This window comes from Xiphophorus couchianus, chromosome 19 (assembly GCF_001444195.1).
Source record: "Xiphophorus couchianus chromosome 19, X_couchianus-1.0, whole genome shotgun sequence".
Lineage (NCBI taxonomy): Eukaryota > Metazoa > Chordata > Actinopteri > Cyprinodontiformes > Poeciliidae > Xiphophorus > Xiphophorus couchianus.
Genome location: NC_040246.1, coordinates 15,632,218 through 15,649,755, shown reverse-complemented (window position 1 = coordinate 15,649,755; position 17,538 = coordinate 15,632,218). Strand labels below are relative to the sequence as shown.

At 35.8% G+C, this 17,538-nt stretch overlaps 1 protein-coding gene across 11 annotated transcripts in view; it reads left to right on the top strand.

Annotated features, from left to right (window-relative positions):
• Window positions 1-1,129: 1,129 nt before the first annotated feature.
• Window positions 1,130-17,538, top strand: part of ttll5 (tubulin tyrosine ligase-like family, member 5) — a 62,801-nt gene continuing 46,392 nt past the window's right edge. For 2 of the 11 annotated variants that reach the window (XM_028000337.1, XM_028000348.1), the window contains exons 1-13: window positions 1,146-1,246; window positions 1,339-1,408; window positions 1,549-1,668; window positions 4,881-4,990; window positions 5,094-5,176; window positions 5,814-5,920; window positions 6,184-6,314; window positions 7,125-7,207; window positions 8,831-8,900; window positions 8,976-9,060; window positions 11,617-11,718; window positions 11,833-11,924; window positions 12,032-12,139. In XM_028000337.1, the coding sequence (XP_027856138.1) occupies window positions 1,610-1,668; window positions 4,881-4,990; window positions 5,094-5,176; window positions 5,814-5,920; window positions 6,184-6,314; window positions 7,125-7,207; window positions 8,831-8,900; window positions 8,976-9,060; window positions 11,617-11,718; window positions 11,833-11,924; window positions 12,032-12,139 (1,030 nt within the window). In that variant the 5' untranslated portion in view covers window positions 1,146-1,246; window positions 1,339-1,408; window positions 1,549-1,609. Of the gene's footprint in view, window positions 1,247-1,338; window positions 1,409-1,545; window positions 1,669-4,880; window positions 4,991-5,093; window positions 5,177-5,813; window positions 5,921-6,183; window positions 6,315-7,124; window positions 7,208-8,830; window positions 8,901-8,975; window positions 9,061-11,616; window positions 11,719-11,832; window positions 11,925-12,031; window positions 12,140-17,538 lie in introns of all 11 variants that reach the window. The other 9 variants (XM_028000338.1, XM_028000340.1, XM_028000339.1 and 6 more) reach the window with 9 other exon arrangements.

Below are 17,538 nucleotides of genomic sequence, written 5' to 3'. Positions count from 1 at the left end.
TATGATTGGTCGTCCTAAAACTTAAGGTACCGCCCATTTTCTTATGCGGACCAATGACAATTCACCCATTCGTATATCGCGTAGACAACAAGTTAGTGTTTCTAGACAGGGGAGGGGTTAGTGGATGTTAGTGCAGATTTTATTATACTGTAACAATTAATTGCATAATTTTGGGGTTTGGCTTGATACATGGGCTGAAATTATGCTTAGGCATGATTTACAGCCGAAATGGTCTCATTAATTTTGACTTTAGAAAACCACACAACAAAATCTAAGCCAGAATTGCATGACACATTTACAAGTTCAGAGGGTTTCTTAAAGCATAAAATTTAAGTATTTTTCAGGTTCTGATATATAGAAAGGGAAGAAAAATATATGTTCTCTCAGACTTTGCTTCATCAATCTGTCCATCAGTTGCTTTTCCACATCCCACATACAGCCGTCTGACTGTATACTGCCTTGAACCTTTAGTGCGTTATTGTTCTTATATCTGAATAAAGTCTGGTTCAGGAAGTGTTTTGCTTATTCAGAAAGATGAAAAAAAAATCTGAAACCATAGTAAAACCAACTATCTGGACACAACAGAGTTGTCAAAATGTCATAATTTTTAAAATAAATTCTATAATTATAAAAGATCAAGGTGGAATGAACATATTGTAAAATCAGGAAGTAGCTTTGTAACATATCTCCCAGTTTATTTTATTTTATTTTTTTTATTACAAATAGCAGTGGCAATGAAAACTGAAAGATGACACATATTCACATCTCTGCACAACTTGTATCTCAGTCATAGAAGCTGGTAATAACATTTAAGATCAGAATGTTACATCACACCATAAAAAAACTTTTCAATGCAGAAATGAGGGCTTAATAAAAGGTAGGTTATTGAATGGGTTGGTAAATATTGCGCTAGTCGAAACAATTTTATATGGAATTTTACGTGAGATTCGGATTTAATTTCATGATGTGAATCATATAAAAAATATATATTTACGTTAAAATAATCCAAAAACAATTTGACAACATTCCCATTTCTTACAAAACAAGTCTTTTAGGATTTTATTTACTATCACCTGCCGTAAAGGGGGATTAACGTTTAGTTTAAACGTGGACAGCCGTTGTTAGCTAGTGCGCATGCCCACTGCACTGTTGCTACTCAGTTGTTGTAGTAACCAGGAAGATTAACGGCGCTGTAATGCTTCCGCCAGCTAGTTAGCTGTTAGCGTTTCTGCACCGGAAGGTACGGGTAAGTTTATATTGGTTTACATTTACACTTAGGTACAATAATACTGTTACTTGGTTTTACGTCAAAAGTGACTCTGTTTTGGCTGGTACCAGCATACGGTATAACTGCCAGTCCGTGCCAACGTCTTGTATGTGCAGTAAGAAGGTTTCATCGCCGCCACAGGTAGATTTATGAAGGTGTTATTTTTGTATGAACTAATTTGTACATTTAATGCGTGTGCCGGTATTTGCTGCTTAGATAAATTAGTGCTACAGACGTATAATATGTGTACGGACATATCTAACTACCACTATTCTCAGTAGAACAGCTTTCGTTATTACCTGGAGGATTTCACCGGGTAGTCAGCCTGACTTTGATGGGAAAATGCCAGCCGTGGTTCGGGAGAAAGAGGACTCTGAGTCTTCTTCTGAGGATGAACAAGGGTAATCTCAGAACTCCTCTTCTGCTGTTTGATGCACTTTAAAAATAATAATAGCAATCTGTTCTAGAAACCTGCTGTGGGATTTTTTTAGTGGTGTGGAATATGTTTAGGAAATAAAACATTTTATTTAATAATCTTATATCATGCAGTGTATCTTAGCAGTTAGTTTTAGATATAAAATGTAAAATTCTGAGCTCTGCCTTTTAATGCAGTCATATTTTGGGACAGCTTGTGTGTTGGTGTGGAAGTACAGCCAAATGCAGCTGATGACAAGCAACACTTTGGTCTGTTAGAACACAATGCTGTTAAACTAATTACCAATCTGTCGTACATTATTTGAATAATAGCCTGTGTGTAAACATTTGGTGAAAGTGGGAGGCAAAGCAATACAGTATCTTACTGGTATTTAAATGCCACTCATCCCGTTTGGATCTAAGCACGTTGTGTTTCATGTTTTACATAGACATGACATGTTTTACATACTGTATACTCTATGCTGAACAACTGAAGAGTTATTATAATAAACACAATTTGTGCTGATTATATATTGTATGTTATTGTATACTTTAGTCTGTTTTTTGTATTTAAAATAAAAATCACTAGATTGAATTACACAATTTATTTTAAAATGTTGTATGACACCGAAAAACTATATTTTCAGTCACCACAAAAACATAATATTGGCCCTAGTCAAGCATAAAAAGGTGTATATATTTTTGCATAATTTTGTTTAGTTTTCAAGTGACCTTATGCCACTAATACTAATTTGATCTGTTATTATATTATTTTTTATTATTGAACTGTTATGAGTACTGTCAGTGGCTGTTGTGAATCAATATTTTGCCTCAGTCAGATTTTTTTTTTGCTCATATGTGAAATGACAAATAAATCAATCCTAAATCTTTTAGATTGGATATCATTCTTAATATAAGCATGGCAATTGTAGATTTTCTATTTTAATGGTCTTTTAGCATATTGCACAATGTTTTCACTCCTATTACAAGCTGTAGAGAGGCTCTTTCTCAAAGTGTTTGCAGATTGTGTAATTAGACTGTACTCTTTAGTCTCACTTAGGTTCTTACCTTGCTGATCCCCTTGGCTGACACTACAAGATGTGCCTCTTAAGATATGATTAATGTGCCACCTTGATGGATCAAGATCATAGATTTTTCTAGTTTTTATCTTTACAAATTGTTATAGTTTATCTAAATTGTATTATTTAATTGTTGTTATACAGTCTCTAGGGATATTCAAACCAAAATTAAAACCAAAATGTGGTTTAGACAAAATCAGATCTCAACATTGAAGAGTTTGTTATAAATTTTTGATATGCAAAGAGGATAAGCTAGCTCTCCACTGTGAATGTGACAGCTGGTCTTTCTTCTTTCGGCCAAATAATTCCCTCTTTAAGCTATTCTTAGTCATACCTTACCGATTATTACTTTCAGCCTGCTTGTCCTAAGTCAGTTTGTGTTGACTAAAAATTCTTATATTTCTCTCATTATAACAGTGATAAGACACTTATTTTAAAAACTAATCTTTAACTAACACAAGTCATGTAACATATAGTAAAATAAAGTATAGCTACTGTGCTAGTATTTTTGCTTTTTAACCTTATTTTGTCTTTTGTATTAGGAGGAATCAATAATTTAGAACAGGGCAATGTACAACAATCAGGCAACGCATTACACTGAATAATTCAAAGCAACACTACATATAACTTTACAGATACTACTAAAGATTCTAGAGCCCAAAGTGAAGCCTGTGTGCTCTGAATGAACATACATTAATAAATGTAATATTCCAAGAGTCCAAGACAGAAAGCAGTATAACTTTAGTGTTTTTTTTAAATTTTGTTCCATGAAAATAGTATTAGAGAGATCTTAAATATAAGAATTATTAGCTGTGTTGAGTAAGACACAAAATAATGGTTTCAGGTTGGCATGGTAGTTGGTTAACAACACTTTTTTTATTGCAGAACTGTGCAGACTATCCATTGTATTGCTGAGAAAAAGAAGGACTTGCTGGTGTGAAATTTACAATTGATAAAAAAAAGGAAATGTTAACCTTTCTTAACAGTGTTTGCTACCTATATTTGGTCTTAGTTTCAGCTAATAAGGTACAGTGATAGTGTTGTGTACATCAATTTTAAAAGTTTGCTGAAAGTTTTCTAGCATATTGTTTGCTGGTCCCTCATTTTCAGTTGGAAGTATTTTCAAGTATCTTTTTTTCAATGCCTTTCTTAACAAGCAATTTAAGTTTCAACGAGATTCAGTTGTGATCAGACTTTTATTTTTATCTGATATATCCATTTAAAATATCATAATAGTTTGGCAAGTGTATTTGTCTTGATATCTCAGTGAAACTTATTTTCCACACAGTTTCACATAGTTGCTTTGAAAACTGGATGGAGGAATTGTTTACATTTCACCCGCTTTATCTGTACCGGTCATACCTGATTGAGTCGCATTTCATCACTGTCATACCTTATCTTATATTTGCTATGTGATATGCATGTCACTTCTAGTACTGTGAGATGGTTTGGAGTTTTGTATGAGGGTGCGTTAGTACAGTGAGGGGATGCAGTTGTTACTGGCCTTGCCAGATTGTTGTCTTTATCTAGCTCAGATGTTCATGCTTTTTAGTAACGATAAGGCATTTTTATAGTAAGAACCATGGTTACACAACAGCTGGGTTCTTGCACAGAAATTTAAAACTGAAATGTATAACATTAACTATTTCCCTTTAAAACAAAACAGAAAAGAGTTATTTCTACTGCTACTAAAATATTTTAACATATTGAGTATTTATAAATAAACTTATCGTAATTATATCTTACTAACAATGATGTGAGGTATTCCATAACTCTGTCTTTTGCAACTTTGAAGATTTACAAAAAGCATTTTTTTTATCCTTTTAAACAGGTAAAGGCTTCTTAACAGGTAAAGCAGCCTTTACCTGTTACAGTGTTACAGTTTGGCTATTAAACAGAGCAAAACAAAGCTTCTTTCATATTATGAACACAATGAATCCATGTTGAAAAAAACCTTGTTACACTGACCAGCAACCATCCTGTGCCTAGTAATGGCTGATAAAATTTTGGGCTATAACATTTAAAGTGGATCTTTGTTATATGATTACAAATTTTCTTATTAATTACTCAGTAATGTTTTTACTCACTAGGTTTTTATGTCATATGTCTATTTTTCCAAGTAGAGAACATCCTTGCATTGCATGGAGTGGCATTAGCAGGACAATCCCAGTTATTGTTTTTCTACCAGAGGCTGTTGTTTCAAAAAACAGGCGTATCTGCTCTGTTGGAGGTACAAACATTTAAAGTTATACAAAAGCACATTTTAAATGTAGAGCATCAATAAGTTGGACAATCAAAATTTTGCTTGTCTCTTGTGTGTTTCCTTTCGCCAGAGAGATATAATATGTCCTTCAAGATTGTTCGCACAGATAGCCGCCTAGTACGACGAATTCTCATCAATCATGGGTTTCATGAGGTAATGCTCATTCTTCATTCATGTAGCTTTAAAAGATTTGTGTCCCTTAGAACGAAAAGCAAACATTTAGCTTTTTCTTTTATCTGTTTACTCCCAATGCAACTGTCAGAGCTGCTCTGGACAAAAAAAAATTACACATTCAAAGCATTAGTTTTGGTTCATCAATGGGTGCAATCCTATGTTTGGTTAACCTTTAAAACTCTTTTATATTTTAGTCCTGTGCTTGTTGACTTTCATTTGATCAGTGATCAAATTAACATGGGTGTCTGCCACTAAAGATACACTCTTTATTACAAACATATGGTGGTAGCCCCCAAAACAGAGTAGTTGTTTGAATTTTGTATTCTGATAAATATTATTTTTTAGTAAATATTGTGTTTAGTGTAAAACTGAGCAAAGCATTCTCAAGGCAAAATGAAAATCTTTGGATTGGTTGTTTTTCTGATGTAATTTTAAATGTCCATGCTGTAATTTTGTCCATTGGCCATGGAGTGATCTGGTTCTGAAATTCACATAATTCAGTGCTGGTCTTGGATTTTATTTTACAGTGCATGGTAGTGATTTAACTAACTTTATTTTAGTGATTGCTTTATGAGATGTGATTCAGCGCAAGTCAGCCCAGGTTTCTGTCATTCAGGTTCACCCAAACAGTAACAACTTCAACCTGATGTGGACTGGATCTCACCTCAAACCTTACCTACTACACAGCCTTCAAGAGTTCCAGAAGGTCAACCACTTTCCTAGGTACGCTGAGATACCCGGGGTACTGTTACTGGTTTCTGTATTATAAATAACACTACTAATCCCTTCCAAACCCCGCAGTTCAGGCAATGTATTTTTTGGCTTCTCCTGCAACACACATTTAGTTTGGACTGGTGCCTCTCTGAAGTATGAAATGAATCACACTGTCAGGCAGGGGGTGTTCTATGACTGTCATCTATTTCTGTATTTGTTATGTCATGTCAAAGTAGAGCACATTTTAAACTGAAATCTCTGCTGATTTCCAGGTCATATGAATTAACTCGCAAAGACCATCTCTATAAAAACATCCAGCGGATGCAGCAGACTTATGGCTTCAAAAACTTCCATATAATTCCTCAGACCTTTGTGCTTCCCTCTGAGAGCGAGGAATTTCGCAGTAAGACCCTCACCTGATTCACTTAGCTTAGGCAGACCTGCCTTTATGATGTGGAATGCTTGAAAAAGCATTAATACCCCTTCAACTTTTTTCACATTCAGTCATATTACAACCATAGACTTCAAATTATTTAATTGAAATTTTACACAATAATTGTGCCTAATTATGTAGTGGTGGAGGGAAGAGATTAAATGGTTGTTTACCAATAAAATGGTGAAAAGTATGATTTACATTTGTATTTATCTCCATCTAATATAACAACCCGTAATAAAATCCATTAAAATCATTTAGCTCAACAAGTCACTTGATTAGCAAATGAAGCTCCACAGTGTGTAATTTACTCTCAGCACAAATAAAGCTGTTTTGTGAAGGTCTCAGTGGTTTGTTACAGAACATTAGTCTACAAACAGCATCACCAAGGCAAATAAACACAGCAGGCAGATCACAGATAAAGTTGTGGGGAAGTGTGTTGGTCAGGTGACTCTAAATTAGAGCGTGTGTCAGAGAACTGGCCCTGCATATCATCTCGAACACAACATCCACACTGTAAATCATCATGCTTTTGAGATTACCCCTACAAAATGCAGAATTTTATTTCTAAAAATGTTTGAAAACCATGTATAATTTTCCTCCTTCATAATACAAAAAAAAAATTCTGTTGGTTTATCACATAAAACCCCAATAAAATATATACAAATATGTGGCTATAAGAATAAGTTGAAGGGGTGTAGAAACTTTTGCAAGATACTTAATTTTTCATAGCATCTGACATCTGTAGCGGTTTTCAAAAATCCTCTTTGTCCCACTCAGGTTGTTTTGCTAAGGAGAAGGGACCATGGATAATTAAACCAGTTGCATCTTCAAGAGGACGGGGGATCTATTTGGTCAGCAATGTAGGTGAATTTCACTTTTTAAAATTGTGCAATTTCCAACTCCAAAATCCTCAAATGCGGACATAAGATCAGATGAGCTAATTTACCAACGTTGACACCAGTTTTAAAGACGAAATTCTTTAATTTGAGCTGCAATTTGTTGTCATCCTCACATTGCAATGAGTTGATGAAGGTCAAATTGAGTGTGAACGCCTTAAAAAACTTCAAAAATAAGTAACTGATCTATTTGCTTTGGTAACTCAAAAAGCAGGAGTAAACCTTTTGCCTTAGCAAATTTGCAATGGGACAGGTATACATCAGTTTGTACCCAACAGGTGAATATTTCGCAGAATGGATCAGAACCAAAATAAATTGGATTAGAATGTAAAACAAAGTATACAGATGTGTGCAATTTAACACAACATGATATTTGGGCACTTTGATGGCAATTTTTCTTAATATTTCACAAGAACTAAAAATAAACTGTAGTGGTTTAATGGCATAGTTACAAAATAGTTTGAATATATGTAAGAAACGTCAGTAGGGAAGTTGAAATTGTGATATGAGTTGGAGAAGGGATGATTTACTTAAAGCCGTTTAAATTTCATTGTTTTGTTTTCCATTTTATTTGTTTCTCATTTGTTTTGCTAACTAATATTCTTCTGTTTTCTCTGCTCAGTTTTTGGTTTGCTTAAAACAGTTTATTTTTTTTGGAAGTAACAAAATATTTTTGTTTAATTGTGTATCAAACATGAAGTTGTAGTAGGAGAAAAGCTTAAAATAATTACAGAACAGGACAATGTGATTTAAGAAAAAAAACTTTAGATAGTGACAATAAATTACCACATACGGTACTTGAAACAGAAGATACCGAACCTCCCTTTTTATATAAATGCCCTGGTGTCTGTCATTTTTTTTCTGTGTCTTACTAATTCATGTGTAAGCACAGATTTACATTAGTTGTGTGGGAGTAAAGTTTGCGCTCACGGACGTGAAAAATGTTGTGTGAACCCAGGGAGTCACTTTGCCAGATGTTATCTGACTGTGGGGGTTGCGCAGATACAGTTGTCTTTGAAATAAGTTTCAACCAGACATTAATAAGCCCAGTGGAGTAAATCACACGCTTCCAAGGACTTGACTCTCAGAGGAGGCCAAAAAGGTTCTCACTCTTGGAAAATACATCCACGATTCTTCTTCTCAGGCATTTTTATGCAATGGTGGAAAGAATGTCAGCTTGATATTTGGAGAGAAGAAAGAAATACGTTTGTTTTTTTGGTTTGGTTTTGCTCTGAACTCCTGCCAGCGCTGGGGTTACTCTACCCCCTCCCTTCCAATCTCAACTCAACTTCACCACCTGCAACACATAAATGACCCATCTCCCAGCACCAGATTGTGTTTTTATAGGCTGTTATTGAAGGTTGACCTGCTATGACCAGCGTCGCAGAAAAGTCTCCCCATGTGACAGTCCTTTGATGTTCATGATTAACTGCAATGTCGTGGCAGCTGCTTGGAGTTGATATTTTAATGTTGTTTTATATGAATGAACTTGCACATTATTTCTTTAACTCCAAGATGAAATACTGACTGCATATCTTCTTTGTGTGTTCTTCTTGTTGTCGCCTTTGTGTTGCTTCTCATGAATAGCCAAATCAGATTTCAATGGATGAAAACATCTTGGTGTCTCGCTACATAAATAACCCCCTATTAATCGATGGTAAGACATAGTGGATATTTTGACTGTTGGACACTAAAACTCTTTATGATCAGTCCTCGTTGTTTTTGCTTACAGAGTTCAAGTTTGACGTTCGTTTATATGTAGTGGTGACATCCTTCAACCCGCTGCTCATCTATGTCTATGAAGAGGGTCTTGCTAGGTACGTGTATGTAGGTTTTCAAATACTTATGTAATAGTTACATGTCGGTGATCACATTGTTTTCTTTAGTAGAAATATACTGTAATATTAAATGCATGCTATTGTGTGTAGTGGTAAAGCTTCTAAATTGAAACTACAGTACCTCCCCAATGAAGGAGGTACCATAGGTACATTATTGGTAGATATGATGACAAATTCAACTGTTGCAGCCACTAGCCGACTTTGTTGCTGTCTGATGTAGCTAGAGTTGATAATTAAATTGTTACCACCCTTATTATATATGTTTATTTTATTAATTTTTTTTTTCTTTTGTACCCCTCCAGGGGGTCTTTTGTGGGCTCTAGTGTCCCTTATATGAAAGTAGGCTGACAGGAAAAGGGGAAGGTTATTTTAATAACAAAAACATCAAACTATGATAACAAAATCCAAAACATGGAAAACATAAAGCACTGCAAGGATCACAAAGAGGAAAACTAGTAAACCTTGTTGAGACAATCTAGTAACTTCTCAAATTATAATCCCGAGCAATATATCAAATATTTAAGTACTAAACTTAAGAAAGCTCCTGGAATCTGTTAGCTAAAGAATGAACAAAAGCCACAGTACCACTGATCATGACAGTAATTTTTTAGCAGAGTCTCTCAGTCCCCATGACTGTGCCACCAATATCTGGTGGCACAGTTATTGGTACCTCCGTACTTTCTACATCCCTCCTTTACCAATTGACCAACACAGTTGTCTACTATATCATTTCACGGGGTTGAACCATACAGGAAGATGTTTCCTTAAGGGTTGGCTCTGGATTAGTGGGAATAGCAATTGTCTGACAACACAAATTTCTGCCTATTTCCACAAAGCTCTTCCTTACAGCTGCAGTCTCCAGCCAAGCTTCCGCCTCATACAGTACTCCTCCCCTGAGCCTTCCCTACACAACTTCAGCAGACTAGCTGTAGCAATTGGCAAACATTTTGTGAAATTGCGTTGTCTGAGCTTATGATATGAACTACTCCTCAGTCCAACGCTCCTAAGAAAAATTGTAAACAGCTTAATGGAGAAAGTTTGTTGTGAAGCTTCTTAAAGAGACAGGACAATTTCAAGGCATCAAATTGTGAAATCAAATTTCTTTTAAGTTATGTTTGATGTATGCAGAATTGTATAACAACTGAAGGTAACAGAGTTACTTGTATGTGTTATAAAATGTCACAGTCATTTGACATTATGCATACAGAAAGATGCAAAGACCTATTTTCATCGTATTTCTTTAATGTGCAAAGTGACATCAAAGGCAATATGTCCCACTCTTTATTCAACATGTAAGCTGTAAATAATTGTGATAACTTCAACTTCGTATTTACATATACATGTTAAAAATCATTTGAAGTAAAAGGAGATCAGTTTTATGTGGACTGATGGATGATATGCTTTTTGTACCCCTTTAGCTTACATTATGCTTTGTTTAATCTCTGAGTCATAGCTCTATCACCTGAAATAAATGTTCAAGAAGAAAATAAAAATGCGAACTCTAATGGTACTAAAGTGTTTTAAGTGTTTTTTTACTATTGCGAATTTCACTCTGGGATTAATAAAGTATATCCATTTATTCATTATACACTGCAAATTCACATCAAAAGTAATTTCTGAACACTATCTTTGCTAATGTGTTTAGCTCTAAATAAATCAAAATAAATCCAAATAAAGCAAAATTATTATGTATTGCTGATTATAATGACATTTTGTAGCATGTTTTACAATACATGCTATGTTAAGGTACAGGTTTGAGCAATCTACCAGTTTGTTAAATTGTGCTTTAAGTGTGGATTTAAATTCTGTAGGTAGTTTACTGTTTACGTTTCTTATTTATTAAGCTTTGTTATTACCTGTTAGATTAATCATAGTGATATTCTTTCTGTTTCCACAAGAGGGCACCCCAAGCTTTAGAAAGCAGCCTCTGTATCCAACTGCTGTGGTGATGTTGAAACAAAGCACTCCATTGTTTCAGTTGTAGGATGTGCTAATCAAATGTTATTATTATTTGTTTTGGTTATTTAGATATCATCTGAACATAACTCAACAGAAATTCTTAATTTTCTTTTTTATTATTTGAAAGTAATAACGTTTTTCTAAGTTAAACCATAAACAGACGATGAACTGATACAGGTAGGCCAGGAGAGGGAAGATGATTTAGTGAATAGCTGGCTCCTCGCCTCGCTCTGATAGAAGTATGTGCTCATGCTGGAAACACCGTGCCACTGCCCTCTTATTTTGCTGGCTTCATTATCAACTGTGAGCAATAAATCATGGCCAAGTTCTGAATCCTGCTTTTATCTCCTGACATTCCTTTGGTGGTGTTGATATTCAGGTACGCGGTGGTGTGCCAAGGAATTTTCATTATAGCACATGTGGCACCCACTGCTCTGAAACTCTATTAGAGTCTATTTTCTCCCTTACGCATTGCAATTATTAAGTCAAGTTACAGCTTCATGAATGTAGAAGAGAACTTGCATTCTTTTTTCCCCTTTATCTTGAGTTTAAAAAAACAAACCTTTTTCTCCATAGGTTTGCTACAGTTAAGTACGATCAGACTACAACACACATCAAGAACAATTTCATGCATCTCACCAACTACAGTTTGAACAAAAAGAGCAGTGATTATGTCAGGTAAGCTGCTTCAGTGCCTCATAAATCTGTTGAGTGTGTTGCTTTTAAGGGAAGCCTCCTGACTCATCCCTTTACCTCAGCTTTGGTCTTTGAAGTGCATTTCTTCCCTTTCAGCTGCGATGACCCTGAAGTTGAGGATTATGGGAACAAATGGAGTATGAGTGCAGTGTTGAGGTATTTGAAGGAGGGGGGAAAGGACACCACATGTGAGTGAAGCAGTTTTATTTTTATTGAGGATTTTTTTTGCATCTAAGACTTCATGAGTTTTATTGAATCACATTTAAACAATTTATTCCCATTTATTCCCTTCTAGTGTTGATGAGGCAAGTGGAGGACCTCATCATCAAAGCCGTGCTTAGCGCCGAGCTACAGATAGCCACTGCCTGCAAGATGTTTGTTCCTCATAAATCAAACTGCTTTGGTAATTTTTTTCAATTTTTCTTTGCATTATTCTATGTCCATCCTCTACAGTCAATCCCTTCTTCTTGAACTCTTATAACCATGACAGAATCCAACTTTCACGTAGTCTTCAGGGATTTTTTATTTTTTCTCCCCTCCAGGGGGTCTTTTGTGGGCTCTAGTGTCCCTTATATGAAAGTAGGCTGACAGGAAAGGGGGAAGGGTCCGGGAATCAAACCCGCGACGGCCGCGTTGAGGACTCAAGGCCTCCAAACGTGGGTTGTGCTATCCCCTGCGCCACCACGGGGCTATCCCCTGCACGGTCGTTTGTGCTATTTTTAAAACAGTTCACGCATACTCACAAACACAGCAAGGAGATACACACTGAACTCATCAATCTTTTTCTCTGTAATTATATTTATGCACTGACATGAAAGAAATGTGTTCTGTCGAAAACAACCGCAGTAACCCATACATGAGACCAAATCAACAAAATTATGACTACAAATTGTGTGTAATAAAGTGAAACAGCACAGGGAATAAGTTTTACACATATTTTCTGAAATTGTATTATTGTTAGAAAACTTTATTGTATTTTTATATTTAATGTTCAGTAAAAAAGCCTTTTTTGGCGATTGCGGCTTCAAGTGGAGAAACTATTTGCATGTATAGCTCAGGTGTGATTCTGAACCTTTCTTCCGTCGTTTAATCTCACATGTTCTGGAGAACTCTTCTATTCATGTCATGTTGAGGTTTTATTGAACAACTTGAAGGATCCAATTGCAGAGCCTGACTGTGACAGAGTTCTGTAATAACAGCCAACAAGGTTAAGCTACGGACGGGGGGGAGTCACAGAAGAGCAGACAGAATAACGGAAAAATCCAGCAATTAACAATGAAAAGCCAGGAGCCTAAATACCAAGGCAGGGAAAGAAAATGACAAAGGAATCAGATGAACTAATCACAGGAGATGTGGTACAGCTGTGGCAGAAGGAAAACATTGAGACTGTTGGAGGGAAATTAATTACCCAAAGCAAGCTGGAACTATAAACCAGAATGAAAAGACTAACACATCTAGGGGAGATAAATTCACATGCACAAAAAAACAGGAATAAATTGAGAAAGTAAACAAAACTGAAGAAACTGTGATCACACATAAATAATGATCACAAATAAATAAGGTGAATATTGCAAGATCTGTATAACCAACACAAATAAGTGATCAGAAAACAAACACATGAAAAATAAAACCCAACACCCAACGATCATAACCATTCACTTTGATCTTCACTTCTTTCCACTGTATTTCAATGAGATTCTCTGAGACAAATAGGGAGTTTCGTTATCTGAATTCATGGGATCTTTATCTTGCTGAAATGTCCAAGATTCTATTTTCGATCCTTACCAGAAATGTTTCAGTAAATTTGTCCATTCATCCTTTTTTCAATCATTAGAAGTCCGCTGGTACCATGTGCTAAAAATAACAGCCCTACACCATAATGCTCCCTCCTCAAAACTACATTGTTGTAATTGTGCTTTTGGGTGATGTAGAATGTCATTTTGCTCCTCCAAATATCTTGTGTGAAATTTCGGTCTAATCCGACCACATTTTATTCTCTCTGTATTTTACTGTTTTAACCAAATGTTCCTGTACAAACTTGTAGTCTTGTGCAACAAATGTGCATAGTAGTCTTTGTGGTTAAGTACATTTCTTCAAGTTTATATGGAAAAACTGTTTTGCTAATTCCAGGTTATTCTGAGGCTTTCTGTGCGTGGTCCTCAACTTTTCAATTCTTGCTGTTGTTTTCTTTTAGTTCTCTGTCAGATAATTTCCTAGAACTACCTGGTAGGTGGCTGGTTTATACAAAAATAATTTTTTCTCACACTTCCAGACAAAGGTCCATTTGGTGTTCACCCAAACATTCACAATTTTAGAAATGGGGCCTAAACAAAATCTGTGTGTTTGGCAACAATGAGATTGTTATTCCATTCTAGTGTTGATGAGGCAAGTGTAGGCTCTCTCAAGTCTGAAGGTCTTGAGAGAGCTTTTTGCTTTTACCCATTATGAGATGCTTCTGACTTGATACCCTTTGTATAGGTCATCAGGTATGACTGAACAGCTGATAGAAGACAGGATTGCTTTCTAAATACTGACAGAATTTAGTAATTCTCTGAAGACGTCATGACGCTATTACCAACAAAGTCTTTTCTACTATTTCATACACATACAAATTCCCTGTGTCATTCCACTTTAATACAAATAACTTATAGACCAGTTTGGTTTATTTGCATGGATTACTTTGATTTTTTTTTTACCAACATTTTGCATGTGAACAGGGTAGATGGAAATATATTAATAATTACCTGATATGCTCAGTAGTTATTTAAAACACTGTAGGAAGATAGCCATACACGGCACACCCTTTACATTTCCTTTAAGTTTCAAATGGTCAAGCAGTTCCTTAATAATTTTTTGCCCCTGGCTCCATGCTGAGGTAGTAGAGGCTTCTTGCCTGGTCCTGCCTTCTAACTGGCCGCCGGCTTGTTGAGGACCTGTCGACTGAAGCAAGAATTTGCTTCCTCTCTTCGTTTGCCATTCAAGCTTTGCCTGATTTAGGCTGACTGTTTTCTTGGCTAGTCTTGCTCAGCTGCGGGCTCGTGTGAACTCCATTTTGGAGCCATTACCGATGTTAGTATTGGCACTAATTGTCTGCGCTCTTTCTGAGTCTGGCAGCCTTTCTGAGATTTTGGGGGTTTGAAAGTGAGCACATTGGCTCTGATTCCCTCAAGCACCACTGTCTCTTTCTCGGTCTCTTTTTCCTTTTTCTTACTGTGTCTTTTTGTTTAAAAATCCCCCCCCTACCATTCACCCTCCCTTTTCCCCCCTGCTCGCACTCAGTTTCACCTCTTAGATGCCAGAAAAATAGAGGCTTCCCGAGACATAATAGCTCTCTGATTGGTGGATTTTGGGCTGTATTGGGCGCGTAGCTGCATGGACTCAAAATCACAAAGTCGCCTGCATAAAGATGCAATCTGCACCCACAGCATCACTGCTATGTTGAAAACAGCGTTAAATTAAGGTGTGAATGTTGTCCCTGCAAGAATTTACAGGGAAATGTAGCCTATCTAATCTCAACTTGCTTTTCAGTCATCCACATTAGTGGGACATGATGGCAATCTGAACCTAAATGTTTGTAAATTAACACATTAAGGTTTACTACTTATTTTCAACAGCGTAAACAATATATCAAACTCCATGACGAGCTGTTCATTTTAAAAAAGAAATAGATAAATACAAGTCTTTTTAGGCATTTTCAATCAAATCTTTTTTAAGCACATTGAAACACCACATCCTGAAACAAACAATTGAAAGTTTTAAGAGACTTTTACACTAGAAAAGGTTACAATACCTTAAAGACTATAGAGTTCAATCATCCAGGCAAATAGAGCTACTATAAGGGTGAATTCAAGTCCATAATTCCTCCCCCTCCACTGCAGAGATCTGTGGCCAGAGATAACTTTCAGAATAGAATGTGTCATCTTTGAGATCAAAAAGATATTCAGGGTACTATCAGGACAGCTGCAGTGTCTCATTTTAACACTAGCTATCATGAGTCATAAATTAATCACTTGGACAACCTGGTGCAAAAGAACTGATCTATATTACATGTATATCCATGTATAGTGACTTGCAAAAGCTTTTGTACCACTTTGCTTCTTTGCATTTTCTTACATAATGACTACAAACTTCAGTTAACTTTATTGGGATTTTATATGAAAGACCCATACTAGGTAGTGTAAGTCTGAAAACGGTGGAAATGAAGTGATTTCTCTGCCATTGCTATTTTTCAAAGAGTGATGGGGGTAAACATTCAGTCCGTAGATGTTCAATTCTTATACAAAGCTGCCCTAAACACTTGCTGCCAGTGTTGATTCTACAAAATATTGATTTTGAGGGGCTGAATACAATTACACTAGGAGTTTAAATCACCACCTTTGTTACGATACAATATTACATTTATTTGTTTGGATGATGATATTACAAACTCTGCAATGATACAATTTTAATTCAGTTCAGCTCAAGTCTGCGATCAATATGATGCACATGTAACATGAGTATTTACATCTACATCAACTTAGAAAACAAGTCAAATATGATTTTACAATTTTATTTCAAAATTATTGCGGGCATTTATATTTAGACATTTTTTTTATTTTGCTACATTTTTTATTTTTTTTAAAAGCTGATAAATGTATTATTTTCCTTCCCCATTTCTATTAAATGCTTCTTTGTGTTGATAATTCACATAAAATACCAATCAAATACAGTGAGGTTTATGGCTGTAACTTGACACAATGTGAAAAATCTTAAGGAGTATAAGGATGTTTGCAAGGCACTGTACCTTCAGAACAAAAGCAATTAAGTCTAGCACTTTTGTTTAAGACGCATAATAAAACGTGGTCTGCTCTGAACATGTAGACTATCTCACTTCAGCCCTATCGGTTTACTATTGAATCAAGTGTAATTTTGTTGTCTACAGATGGCCCCAAGGTAGTTAATTATAGCATTCATGGTGTGTCTACAGGATTAAGTTTCTAAAGACAGACACTGACGGTTCCAGAGGACCACCCTCATCCTCTCCCTGTTAATCTGTCTCTTCGTGTGCTCATGTTGCATGCAAGCTCCCTCTCTGGGTCTGAGTATATGTGTAGTGTGAGTATAGGGACATGCTTGAACCCGCATGGAGCGTGTTGTCACATACGTAAAGGTCTGTTTCAAATCCTGGAGTTTATTCTAATATGTTTGTGTGATGGATCCATGTCGCTTTAATAAAACCTCTCAAAGTCCTAAATTCTGTACTCCACAGTTTCCTCCTTTTCTTGTTCTCAGTATGTTCTCCCACTCTATAACCTACAATACCCCCATGCTTCTTTTACTGCCGGGCCTCAGCAGCTGTTTATAATAGTAAACTGTGTTTTTACTGATAAAAGTAGTAATTATTTTGTGTTTTTTTTATATATATATACAATCTCTGGCATGTCTGGAGAGAGAGCCTTGCAAAATCATTAAACATGTTATAATCCTAATTTACTTCAAATTCTTCCCTTTGATTTTAAAGTTTATTAATGGCTTTAAAACAATAGGATTTCTTCCTTTTTGCTCAAATTATACTGTGCATCTACATGTGCGTATAATAAAAACTCTTTTTATAGCTCAGTAATGTCTCATGTGGGATGACATAAAAACTGTTTTTACGCTCTAAGAAGTGTATATGGGTGTATGAGTCTTTCTGCAGGGAGAAAATGCCACCCATGCAGCTCCTCACCGCTGCTGTGTGATTAATGGACAGGCTTTTTGCTGAGAGATGCTGATTACGAGATGTTTTGACTAAGATCTGATTAGCCAAGCCAAAGGCCTATT